The sequence below is a fragment of the Myotis lucifugus genome, unplaced genomic scaffold (assembly GCF_000147115.1).
Source record: "Myotis lucifugus unplaced genomic scaffold, Myoluc2.0 scaffold_120, whole genome shotgun sequence".
Classification (NCBI taxonomy): domain Eukaryota; kingdom Metazoa; phylum Chordata; class Mammalia; order Chiroptera; family Vespertilionidae; genus Myotis; species Myotis lucifugus.
Window position 1 is genome coordinate 3,291,206 of NW_005871168.1, and position 13,499 is coordinate 3,304,704.

The window sequence follows — 13,499 nt, forward strand, 5'->3', positions numbered from 1 at the left end:
GACACCCTTCAGGGCAAACCGGCCGGCCACCACCGTGCACCAGGCCTCTATCCTATATAGTAAAAGGGTAATATGCAAACTGATCCTAACAGCAGAACGACTGGGAATGACTGGTCACTAGGACACACACTTACCACCAGGGGCAGACGCTCAATGCAGGAGCTGCCCTCTGGTCGTCAGGGCGCTCTCACATGGGAGGAGCTCTGCTCAGCCACAAGCCAGGCTGATGGCTGCCAGTACAGCGGTGGTGGTGGGAGCCTCTCCTGCCTCCTCAGCAGTGCTAAGGATGTCCGACTGCAGTTTAGGCCTGCTCCCCGCTGGCAAGTGGACATCCCCCGAGGGCTGCCGGGCTGCCAGAGGGATGTCTGATTGCCATCTTAGGCCCAATCCCCCGGGGAGCGGGCCTAAGTCAGCAGGTGGTCATCCCCTGAGGGGTCCCAGATTGCGAGAGGGCACAGGCCGGGCTGAGGGACCCTCCCTCCCCACGGAGTGCACAAATTTTTGTGCACCGGGCCTCTAGTAATATATATAAAAGGCTATATGCTGTGTTCCACCGGTTGCTATGACACGCACTGACCACCAGGGGGCAGACGCTCAATGGAGGTGCTACTGAGCTGCAGTGACTTGGCAGCAGTGGTTCTGGTGTGATGCACCCCGAAACCAGAGAGGAGGGAGCCCGATTCCTCACGAGGTCACGCAATTCCACCTTCAGCCGTGGGTTATGTTGTTGCTGGGACACTGTCAGCCACGAATCTGGTTTACTGAACATTTGCATGTTACATTTGTGACATCCTGTATGACAGCAACTTTGCTCCTGAGGGACAAGGCTGGCCTAAGTCACCCTGAGCGTTCATGGCAGGCCCAGCATCCCAGCAGGAGAAGCAGAATGACTCTGGTGCTACCTGGACCTGGTTCTAATCCCAGTTCCACCATTTAAGCTGGAAGATTGGTCCCTGAGCCTCAGTTTCCTCACCTGGGAAATTAGCCTTGGGGGACCTGTGGGAGCAGAGTGTGCAGTGTCTGGCCCTGGCCATGGGTCCTACCCTAATATTTCACCTGCTGCCATTTCCTCCTGCAACACCCCCAGCCTTAGACAGGAAGCTGGGCTAGAGAGAAGGTGGCTCTGGTCAGGGCACTGGCACTGCAGGTGTGGTGTATGACCTCGGGAATCTCTCTCTTCTGGCCTCAGCTACCCATCTCTAACTGAGGTTTGCAGAGTGCCCTCTCACATTCCAGACACTGCAGGGGATGTCGGAGAGCCGGTTTCGGCCCGATCCCCGCAGGCCAGGCTGAGGGACCCCACCTGCTGAAGGGACCCTGTTCACTGCACAAAAGCCTGGGAGGGACCACCGGAGGTTGGCCCCAGGGCATGTTCAGCCCTTCTCTTGCAGTCCTTCCAGCCGGCCACTTTCTAATTAATTTCCTTTCAATGTGCACGAATCCGTGCACCGCGTCACTAGTATATAATATGTATCATGGACAGTGGTAGGAGTTCAGTCTTTTAACTGACAAACCTAATTTTGAATCTGACTTAACCAATAGTAGGTATTTCTTTCTTTCTTCTTTGTTTCTTCCATTCATGCAAAAAATATCTACTCAATCTCTATCATGTGTCAGACTTTGGAGGTTACTGGGAATATATTTAACTTAATTAGGTAGACATGGGCCCTGCTCTCAAGGAACTTATTGTCTAATGAAGATTTCAGGAAAATAAGTAGGGAAAGTATAGAATGCGATAGATGATAGATAGATAGATGATAGAAAGATAGATAGATAGATAGATAGATAGATAGATAGATAGATGATAGATAGATAGATAGATAGGTGATAGCAGCAGTGAGGACATCATACCCATACTTGAGGAGTTAAGGAATGCTTTTTGAAGGAACTGAAATTTCAACTCAGTAGAAACAGCATGCACATAAGTGTTAAAACAAAGGAAAAACACAGCAAACACAATAAAACTGGGGCATGTGAGCAACTCAGTATCCACAGATAAGCCTGCAAAGGTGAGATCATGAATTGTAAAACATATTAAAGAATATAAACTTTACCCTGAGTGTACTGGGAAACAAAATAATAAAATTAAGGTATTCAAATTATTTCAGAATCGTTTTCAATTTCAGAAGGATATCTATAAAATCCTAACTACTTATTGATAAAATAGTAAATACTTTTCCCTTGAAGTTAGGATTAAAAGAATATATCTACTATCACCAATTCTACTAATTATATTGGTGGTCACACACCATGCACAAGTAAAATAAATAAAAGGTATAAAATATATAAATATTGGAAAAAAGTAAAATTGATTTTCTTAATAGTTGACACATTTTGTTCATAGACATTTCAAAATAATCTACCTATAAACAATTAGAAATAATGAGTGGATTTAGTAAAGTTGCTGGATACAGACTTAATATACAAAGTCAACTGTACATCTTACTTTAAACAATAGCATAATGAAATTTAATATCTATATCTGCAATCACATAAAAAGTCATAAAACATCATAGGTATAAATGTGTCAAAATATGTCAAGATGTCCATCCTAAAATATAAAACATTGTTGAGAGATATAAAGATCTAAATAAATTGAGAGATATAAATGGAATATGCCATTCCTCTAATTTAAAAGACTCAGATTATTAAAATGTTAATTTCCCTTAAGTTGTTCCATAATTTAAGTGGGATGAAAATTATTTAAAACTCAGATTTTTTTGTTTGTTTGGGATATGTGTGTGTATATGGAGAGAAATTCAAAAGTTGTTTTTAAAGCTTATGGGAAAATGCAGAGGACCTCTAATAGCCAACCCAAAACAAGAAAACTAAGTTGGAGACTTACACTACCAGTTTGTAAACATACTATAAAGCTACATTTATGCCATATATATACTGGCATAAAGTGATGAATGGAACAGAATAAAGAGAATAGAAGTAGGCCACACATTGATGTTCATTTGAATTATGATTAAGACCCCACTGTGATTCAGTGGGGAAAGTACAGTCTTTTATTATATAGGATTACCCACCTAATAGTTTGGAGATTATTTCCATCACTGTGTCATTATAATGTATTTGCCATTAATTGATCATGTTTAGGGAAGTTAATAAACAGGACAAAAATCACATCACTTAAGAAAAAAATATTCATTATCATGAGTTGTGAGTTGAATTTTTCAATAATTCACTTATCTCTTTAACTTGGAGGAAAGAGAAAGGATGGATTAAAAGAGATTTTTAAAAATGTATATTTTTCCCAAAACTTGGCAACATTCCTATGTAAAGCTATTCAGTACAATATTTTCTGTGCATAATTGCCATGCTTTTATGAATCTGACAATGCTAGAAATTTACATTAAGGATAATTTTAGACTTAATCATTGTATTAATATCCTCTTTAGCTTTACACCAACATTGCTGTAAGGATACAAAATTGAAAATAAATACTTTTACTGGCACTCCCATTAAACCCTAAGCAAAACTTGGACATTTTGAAATAAAATGTTCTACTTTACCATCGGTAACTTCCAAATATGCTTTTGTGATGATACTTCCGGCAACATTTAAAGTCTGGCAGATATAATAACCAACATCAGATCGCTGGACATTAGTAATAGTGAGGTCACCAGTCTGGGAGACTGAAAAACGGCTGGATGATTGTGGTGGTTGATATGAAAACAGTAGATTCTAGAACCCAGAATTTTGGGGAGGGGGGAAGAATAACCATAGGTTAATTGCTGGGTTCCAATAATTTGCATATATATATATATATATATATATATATATATATATATATATTTATAGATATATACACAAACACACACACCACATACATATATATACACAAGTAAGCTAAATATTCTTTTATCACATGCTCACATATATAGATGTGCACATACATAAACACATAAATACATGAAGTTTAATGATCTAACCTTAAAAAGGATTATTAAAAATTCTAAATATTGATATATGCTTTTATAATTATCAGTTTCCAACAATACTAGATATAAGAGGATATTAGGTATCATTAGAGTTAAAGGTTTTACATACTCAACCAAGGCAGAGTCAAAAGCTATTTCATATATATATGACTATTAGGATTATAAACAGTTTTTTATTATATAAACAAAATGAAAATTTAAGCATATTCTGACAAGTAAAGTTCAAGAACATTATGTTAGCACCATAACAATATCTCTGCTAGCCTTCCATTATAAAAGTTCAGTAGCCTCTATAAAATTGTTAATAATTTCTTTTTTATCTTGCTAAGTGGTGACACATAATGAGTGTAAGAATTCATAATGGCACTTTATTTCTGCAAAGTTATCATAAACACAAAAGAGACAAAATGTGGTGTTATCTTTATGGTACAAATTTCTACTATGAATTGAAACATAATGTTTGGCAGAGGGAGTGTCTATTTTATGCAAAATAACATATCATGTTATTGTTTTTCTCATGAAGTAAAATGTATGAACATTTCTTCTAACAAAAGGAAGTTACTCCTTTTTCAAAGTTCAGTTGCCTTTTAATATACATAAATTCATAGAGACTTAACTACTATTCGATGATATATCTCCAATAACAAAAAAAATTCTTAAAAGTAAGTTACATCGCCCTGGCTGGTGTGGCTCAGTTGGTTGAGTGTCATCCCATACACCAAAGGGTTGTCGGTTCGATTCCAAGTCAGGGCACATGCCTGAGCTGCAGGTTCAGTCCCCAGTAGGGGGAATATGTGAGGCAGCCAATTAATGTTTCACTCACATTATTGTTTCTCTTTCTTCCTCCCTCCCTCTTCCTCTCTCAAAAATTCAATAAAAAAGTAAATTGTATCATTAAACAAAACAAAACCAAATTAAAATTATTTTGAAATTTGATGTAAAGTTTAAGTATCTTAAGGAATAATTTATTTACATAATTAAATGAATTGCTTAAATGTTACTTTATTAAGAACTTCTAGTGGAAGTTCTAGAAGGAACTAGTGGATTTACCAATATTGCTACACAAATTTTCTTATATAATACACTTCCAGTTCTTCCTGTTGTACTAAAATATTTTGTTTTTACTTGTCTGTCAGCAAATTTAGTCTTTTGAGGCCTAATGGAATGTGTTAGAATCAACCAAGTTACTAGAACTCGAATGATGTCCTACTTACCATAATCAAGTTAATATCTGCTTACCGAAGGACAATAGTAAACTTGATGTTACTGCCTACAGAAGATTACTGAGTACATTGAGGAAACTACTTATATGATATTTATTAGCACAGTATAAGCAAGACCATGAAACAACACACCCATGTGTGATTTAAGGAAACAATGAAAGAGGTTAGGAATATATATGCATTAGAAATGAATGAGAACCCTTCTTTTACAAGTATCAGAAACAAAAGAGAAAAAATTCCCTTTATTGAAGAAGGCCAGTTATTAAGAGATAAGAATAAAAGACTTCCATTTTAAAAACTATTTTATTTTAAAGTTTCCTATTATTTTAAAAGTGAAATTGTTTCAAAATTTCCTTTTCATTAAGCTGAAGTCCAACAGTTAACTTAGAGTCTGTAAGGGCATACATCTCTATATCATAGTTTCAGGGTATATAGAAAATTATGGTTTATGAAATGTTTAGATAGTATGATTTGATAGTAAATGTTGATCACATAGGATCATTTTAAAAGAATTAGAATATACTGAGCTATATTTAGCATGATATCTATGTTAAAGAAAATTCCATATTGTCTGATAAAATTTTAATGGATCCATAAAATAAGTGAATAAGACACTTCTAATTGCTGGTGCTTTCATAGGTATTGCACAAAATAATTGTCACCTCTGTTTTAAATGTGTATAAATATAATTTAACATATAATTATAGATATTTGCATAATATAAATTATAACTAATTATGTTGAGAAGAACATTTTTTAATGTTGCTGAATTGGAAATAAAAGTAAATTTTATATAATAAAACAATTACTACTCTATATACCACCCTGTGTATCAGGCAGGAAAATTGCTTTGAGAATTAAAACAATGAAGAAAATTTTGTCTTCTCTCTCAATGCAAAAATTTCTATGACACTGAGATTTCACAATTTCTTACGGTGACAGCTATATGACTAAATAATATATTATACATATATATACACACATATTTATACATATATACGCCTGGCTCCTATTTTTGCTGATTGAAATAATAGACCAAAACCATACCTGACTCCCCTCTCTCCTCCAAAAAATAGCTGGTTGAGGATTTCCGGTTGCTTCACACTGAAAAGTTACAGTTCGCCCCAAGGCCACAACCTGGTCACGGGGCTTCACAACGAAATGCGGAGGTTCTAAAGGAGATGAAAGAAATCACACTGAATTAAAAGCATGTAGTTATTGTCTTAATTGAGAAATCTGCTGATATCCCAACTGCTGTCGTTATCTTATACAACTTGTTAAGTACTGTAGTCCATAATGTGCAAATTTTCATCCTTAATTCAATTGATGCTTAATTGTAGTATATTTATAGAATGGAATAGGGTTGTTTTGTGAAGAGGTGTTGGTGTTTTCTTATTTTTATTACCTGACCTTCTAAGGTTAACCTCCAAATTAAAGAGAGTTCTTGAACTACAATTTGACCCCTTACATTAATTCTAAGTAATCCTGAAATTTGATTGAATAACTATCTTTTCTCATTTAGAGTTGCTTAAAGGTGAATGGACTGTAATCATATGCACAAGAACCTCCTGATGTAGGCAGGTCCTAAGATTACATTAACTCAAAAGCTCCTGAAATGCTACCATGCAAATTATAACCCTTTAAAATCCTTAGTCCAATTACTTGAATAGAAATGCATTTAAAGCAATAGTAGAGTCCAATGCCTCCTTCATTTACATAGGCAAGGGCATGTTCAAACAGAATATATATGGAAATGAGGGCAAATTTGAAACATCTGCTCATCTTGACACTATAAATACTGCCAGCTTTGTCCAAACTGTTTGATTTATACAGACTTAAATGGCCACTTCATCCAGCAGTAAATAGACTGTCAGAAAATTGTCTCAGTTACACCGAGACCAATGGCAGCTGAAAACATTAGGTGTGCTGATGGAGTCACTCCTGGGGGGTGGGGGGGGGAATGCTTGTTTGGGCTGTGCTCTATGCTTGGAAAAATGTGCACTGAATGCAAGTCTTTCTACCTTCTGTTTACACTTTTCACATTCATTTCTTATCAACTGTCTGAAACACCTAATTATTCTCCTCTCGTCTCAGTTCAAATTGAAGGGAATGTTTCCAGCCAGGCATTTGACAGTTTATATAGGGTAGGGTTCTCCTAATCCACTTTTTAAGACTGTTTCATTGTTTCTAACATTTTCCTTAAAAGTCCTTTTAGTTACTTACGTCAGTCACTTAGGTTACCTCTATAAAAATGATATTCAGATTATTTCTACTCTGAATATGCTTCCACTCTGCTCACAAGAACATTATTTGTTAATGAAGGTGAAGATTTGAAAGGGTATTTTTCTCTAGCTGAATATTTCTGGTCAATTAATCTAAGATACACACACACACAAGTGTTTATAATATATTTCATGTATAAATTTTATATATATATATATATATATATATATATATATATATATATATATATATTAATGAAATACTCTTCAGGAAAAGAAATATGTAAAAGAACTAAACTGAAGATAACATGATTGCAAAACTGAAGAAAGCAATTACATCTCCTAACTTCTTCTATACTCCCTTTTTATTTTTAATTGAGGTTTAGTAGAAATTATACCATTTGACTAGAAAATTATAGGAGAGCCGAAAAATCAGGCCAAATGCCTTCAAAGGTTTTGTAACTTATAGGGAAGAAAATACGAAGTTAGGAGATATAGTTTAGGTTCAATTTGGTAACGCTAAAGTTCTAGCTTATAATTTTTTTAAAACTCTGATTGTAATTGAATGGTTTACTCATGAATTTAGCAAACACTATCATTATCCAGGTATAATAAGCATGGACATCATCGCTTGGGGATTTTCCTCCATACACATCATTCATACAGGAGCATTGGATTCCTTCCTTAAGGGATGGAGTGATTAATTGATGTAGATATCAGAGGAAAAACTGAAAGGACTGACTGGATAATAAACCAAAGCCAGAAGAGACTTTAATTTGTTTCAATAAAAAACACCAAATTATTAATTAAGTGAATGGGAGAATATAACTTTCCAATATGCAGGGAATTTGGGTAGGAAAATATAAATATTTTAACCATTTAGACAAGTAAAAACTTCGGGTGGTCTTTTTCCTATTTTCAGAAGCATGTTTAATAATGTGTGCCAGAATCCACGTTTCTTTCATAAAATGCCAGCTCTCCTCCAACCTCAAAGACCTACTTGGGAACAAGGGATGCAAACCCTTATGATAACTACATTTTCCTGCAGCAATCCTTCCACACAGGATACTCAACTGGAAATGAATTTACTACATTTAAAGGTATATTGTTGAGCCAACATCAACAGTGACATCAGCCACAAGATATGTCTTAGAAATATAACAGAAAATGTACAGGGGTTGGCAAGAATAGGTTTACAGTTAGTACATGAAACACAGTTTAATCTTATGTTATTATGTATTAATTATTGTATTATTTTCCATTCAACTATAAACCTACTTTTGCCCACCCCTGTATGGTAAATAGCAGATGTAAATATATCTCTAATTCATTTAAAAACAATTTAAATGAATTAAATACACCTATCAATCCATCTTAATCACCTATCCATTTAGATTGAGAAGGACTTTCATAATATGCTTCTACTTGATGTTTACAATAAAATGTTAAAATATTTTTCAAGGCTATAACATTTAAACTTGCTATAATTAAAAATAAATAATCATGGTACTAATGTCACATATGGTCAGTGTTGAAAATTAAGAAAATTAGACAAGCAAAGAAAAGAAGAAAAGCAACCTATAATTCAACCATGCAAACTGGACCATATTGTATTCACATGCAATATCATTTTAATGACTCTTTAATAATCCATATACATGTTACCTTAAATTATTTAACCAGTCCATTAGTTTTAAATTTGGGTTGTTTTCAATTTTCACTATTAAAAATAGTGGTAAGATTAACATCTTCTCAATTATATTCAAAATTATTTCAACTCACACTTTCTCTAATAGGGCATTTTTCTTGGAAACCTCACAAACACCGAGCATTAACATCTCAGCCAAACTGAACTTGGGATCTCCTCTTATTTAGCATTTTTATGTCAATTTCATTAAGCACTTATTTTCATATTACCTTGTTGTTGAGATCCTATTTGTTGTAGATTGTGTTCTACGCTTATCTTTTTTATTTCTAAGAACTATTTATAGACTAAGATTTTATCTACTTCTCAGATATATGGCAGAGAGCTTTACATTTTGTTAAATCTTTTTAACCTGGTTAGGTGTTATTGTTATTCTATCAATAATATTATATAATATAGATTATATAATACGTAATATATAAATATGCAACTCCATTCTTATCCTGTACTTTTGTCTTTATTTTTTATGTTTAAGTTTTAATCATCTATATCTTTGTATATAAAGTTGTATAGAGAAAGCTATTTTTTTTCAAATAGCCTATTATATCACCATTATTGAACAACCCAATCAATATGTATTAATATGAAGTGACACCTTTCTAATTTTTGTGCAGCTTTTTAACTGAAAGAAAAGATAGGAGATATTTTTAGGGTCAGAATTATTTTCTGGCATAACACTTAGCATATGCATACAAAATTCTCCAAAAATGGCATTCCTGTACCCCTTTAAGAGTGAATGGGCCTTCCCCAATGTACTGACCATGACAGTATTTAGGAACCTAATGACTATTTATATGAGAACAAATGTTTATCAAAGCAAACTTTAATAAATTTTGGACACATCATATAGTTATTCCTTGCACAAAATGTAGTCAATCTGACACATAGATATGAAAATGAGTGCAAACAACTTGAACTGCAAGGTTATTCACCAATAGGACTTTTAATTACCATTATTGAACACAGTTATAAAATCTCAGATAGACAAACATGAATATGTAAACATGTTTTGAACAAAAAAGTCCAAATTGTTTCCTGGGCACCTATTTTGGTTTGTTTATCTTATGAGATATAAATTGAAACATTAATTCAACCAAGATACAGACTATCACGTATTTTATCACTCATAAGAGAAAAAAATAAAAGGACTCAGATCACACATCATTCAATAAGACATAAAGTTAGCAACCCATTACCTTTACTCTTTGTCAGTTACCCATACTTCCTGCAGACTTTATTCTGTGCAGTCTGTCTTTGTGGCCAATGACAAGTGAAACATGGAGGCTGATTGGTTGAAGGACATGGAAGGGTATGGATGGAAAGGGGAAGAGAAGTTCCAGTCACAGTGACACGATGATTAGAAGATGGCCAATAAAATGTCAACTTACCAGACACAACTAAAACGAAAAAAAGAAAACATGGAATAAATAAAAATAAAGAAACAGAACGAAACAGAAAAAGTAATAAGATTTGACTTAACAATGATCTTTCTTTTAAAATAAAATAAAGAACACATTAATATTTGAATGCATGGTTCATACTGTCCATGAATGAGTATATTTTGTTAGCATTTTAAGTATAATCATGAATAATTTAAGAAAATTAGAAATGAATATTAAAATCTCTTCAATGATTAGATGACAGAGCTACAGTGGATGACAGCTATAAAATTATAAAACACTTTTCAATGACTTTACATTTTTTTACTAGATGAAAGGATTAGATAACTATATGTTTAAAGAGGGTTTTTAAAAAAACACTATAAATATTAATTGATAATGTTATGTAGATTAGATATCAAACATCTTAATCAAAGATAAAGAAGCATTAAATTCTATAACTCCACCATCAGATTATTTTGTAAAGGTTTATGCTGCTAATAATATATTAAACTGTGCTTCTCATACTTGAATTAGCATACATAATTACCCTAAGGTCTGTTTAAAATACAGATTATGATTCTATAGGTCAGGAGTGTGGCCTGAAATTTTGTGTTTCTAAAAATCACCCGGATGCTGTTGGCCCATGATCACAGGTTGAGTATAAAGGCTATTAAAAGGCCTTACATTTAAATTGCATATTTTCAATTGAGAAGACATAAAAAATGTGAACACATTATGAAAACACAGAAAATTTTATAACACTATCTAATAAAGTCATAATCATATTATCTGTTTTCAATGATGAATCATCAGGCATTTTAACATATCAAGTAATACATATTTTAAATACTGGAAAATGATTGTTTTGTTTCATTCTTTTAGAAGCAATGGCAATTCCTACTGTCAAATGTAGAACTTTTACATAAAAGCCCAGTAGACAACCACAATACATTTTATTCAGATAAGTAATTCCCATTTCAGCAAGTTCAAATTAAAGAGTCTTAATATACATTCCTGTAGTTTAAGTAAATGAACTATGCTATGCACTGCTGCAGTGAAATGATAAAGTTTTAAAAGAGACAAAAGTTCTTACCTATTGTTACCACATATACAAAACTTAAAGGTAACTCAGAAACACATTTTAACTCACACTTTACCTTTAATGTGAATGAAATAACTTGTCTTTATTTTTTACTTGAAAGAAAAATACTTTAAGCATACTTTTTCATTCACTCAGGCAAGAAAAGGGAAAATCTTTCTCATTTACTCAAGCATAATGTTTATAATAGAATCACCTATGCTATCCAGATTTGAAAACACAAAGTAAAGCAGACTTGGTTACACTTCTTGAAACCTCAAAAATGATGTCTGTTAAATGACAGGAAGGAATTCTTGGAAACTATGAGAGAGAACCTGACAAACTGTAGCACAGGATTTTGCTTTAAAAAGCCTCGAAAGTTGCAGAATCATATTTTTGGGTGATTTGTGAAAATATATTTGATCTAATTATACTTTTACAAATCAAGCCTATTTAAAATTGAGAGATATGAGGGATGATTCCTAAATGTTTTCTAGTATATTTTCAGTAATTTAAAATTCCTTAAACATTTCAAAAATATCCAACATGTTAGAAATAAGAAACTTACTGGAAGGCAGCTCATTTAAAATTAAATAAGTGCCTTTTCCTTGCGCATAGGTTTTACCAGCAATTAAGTCATAGGTGTTGAATCTTTTATTAATTAAAATCCAATGTGTTTAAGAATTTGCCTGACTGGCATGGCTCAGTGGTTGAGCATTGACATATGAACCAGGAGGTCACAGTTGGATTCCAAGTCAGGGCACATGCCCAGGTTGCAGGCTCAATCCCCAGTGTGGAGCACGCAGCAGGCAGCTGATCAATGATTCTCATCATTGATGTTTCTATCTTTCTCCCAATCTCTCTTCCTCTCTGGAATATATATATGTATATATATATAATTTCAAGACAACCATTTGCATATCGTGTCAATGACAATAATTGGAAAATATTTCATAGTCTCTTAAGGACACTAAAAGTTACCTAAGAACAACATCTAACATAGAAGCTTCTGAAATATAAGTTTTTGAAAGGACTCTATGCTGAATAATCATTTTAACTTTTAGCAACCATTATTTTCAGGAAATGATTCCTCTTATCCAAATGAAAACCTGTCACAATTTAATCCCCTTTTCATTTGTTCTAGTTTCAGTAAACAAATAAATGCATCAATATTCTCCACATAAAATCCTTTTAGTCATTTGAAGGAAATTGTCATCCCAAACTGTCTTTTCTAAAAACTAATGGTAGAACTGTCTTTAAATTTTTCTCCTTGTTCTCTCAAGGATTTTCTTTCCATACAGAGTGGGGAACTTCTCTACAATAGTTAATGCCCATTATTGTCCAGTTAGGTATGTCCAGAAACAATCAGAGAAAAGGAGAGTCACTTGGCTCCTGTTCCTTCATTATATACTAACTATAGTCCCAGTGCATGAAATTTGTGCACTCGGGAGTGGGGTGTCCCTCAGCCTGACCTGCACCCTCTCACAGTCCAGGAACCATCAAGGGAAGTCCGACTGATGGTGTAGGCCCACTCCCTATGGGAAGCGGGCCTAAGGTGGCAGTCGGACATCCTTAGTGCCTGACTCGGGGCTTCTGGCTGAGCGGCGCTTCCCCTGTGGAGGCGCACTGACCACCAAGGGGCATCTCCTGCATTGAGCGTCTGCCCCTTGGTGGTCAGTGAGCATCATAGTGACTGGTAGTTCCGCTGTTTGGTCGATTTGCATATTAGCCTTTTATTATATAGGACTAGAGGCCCGGTGCACAAAAATTTGTGCCCTCGGGGGGGGGGGGTCCCTCAGGCCGGCCTGTGCCCTCTCGCAGTCTGGGAACCCTGGGGGGATGACCACCTGCTGGCTTAGGTCCGCTCTCTGGGGGGATTGGGCCTAAGCTGGCAATCAGACATCCCTCTGGCAGCCCGGGAGCCCTCGGGGGATGTCCACTT

General features: G+C 34.7%; 1 protein-coding gene across 3 annotated transcripts in view; it reads right to left on the reverse strand.

Annotated features, from left to right (window-relative positions):
* ROBO1 (roundabout guidance receptor 1) overlaps positions 1–13,499 on the reverse strand; it is a 436,624-nt gene that overhangs the window by 85,333 nt on the left and 337,792 nt on the right. For all 3 annotated transcript variants that reach the window (XM_006093709.3, XM_006093708.3, XM_014460003.2), the window contains exons 7-9: positions 10,486–10,494; positions 6,218–6,342; positions 3,519–3,690 (exon numbers count right to left, since the gene is read on the reverse strand). In XM_006093709.3, coding sequence (XP_006093771.1) covers positions 3,519–3,690; positions 6,218–6,342; positions 10,486–10,494 — 306 coding nt within the window. The remainder of the gene's footprint in view (positions 1–3,518; positions 3,691–6,217; positions 6,343–10,485; positions 10,495–13,499) is intronic.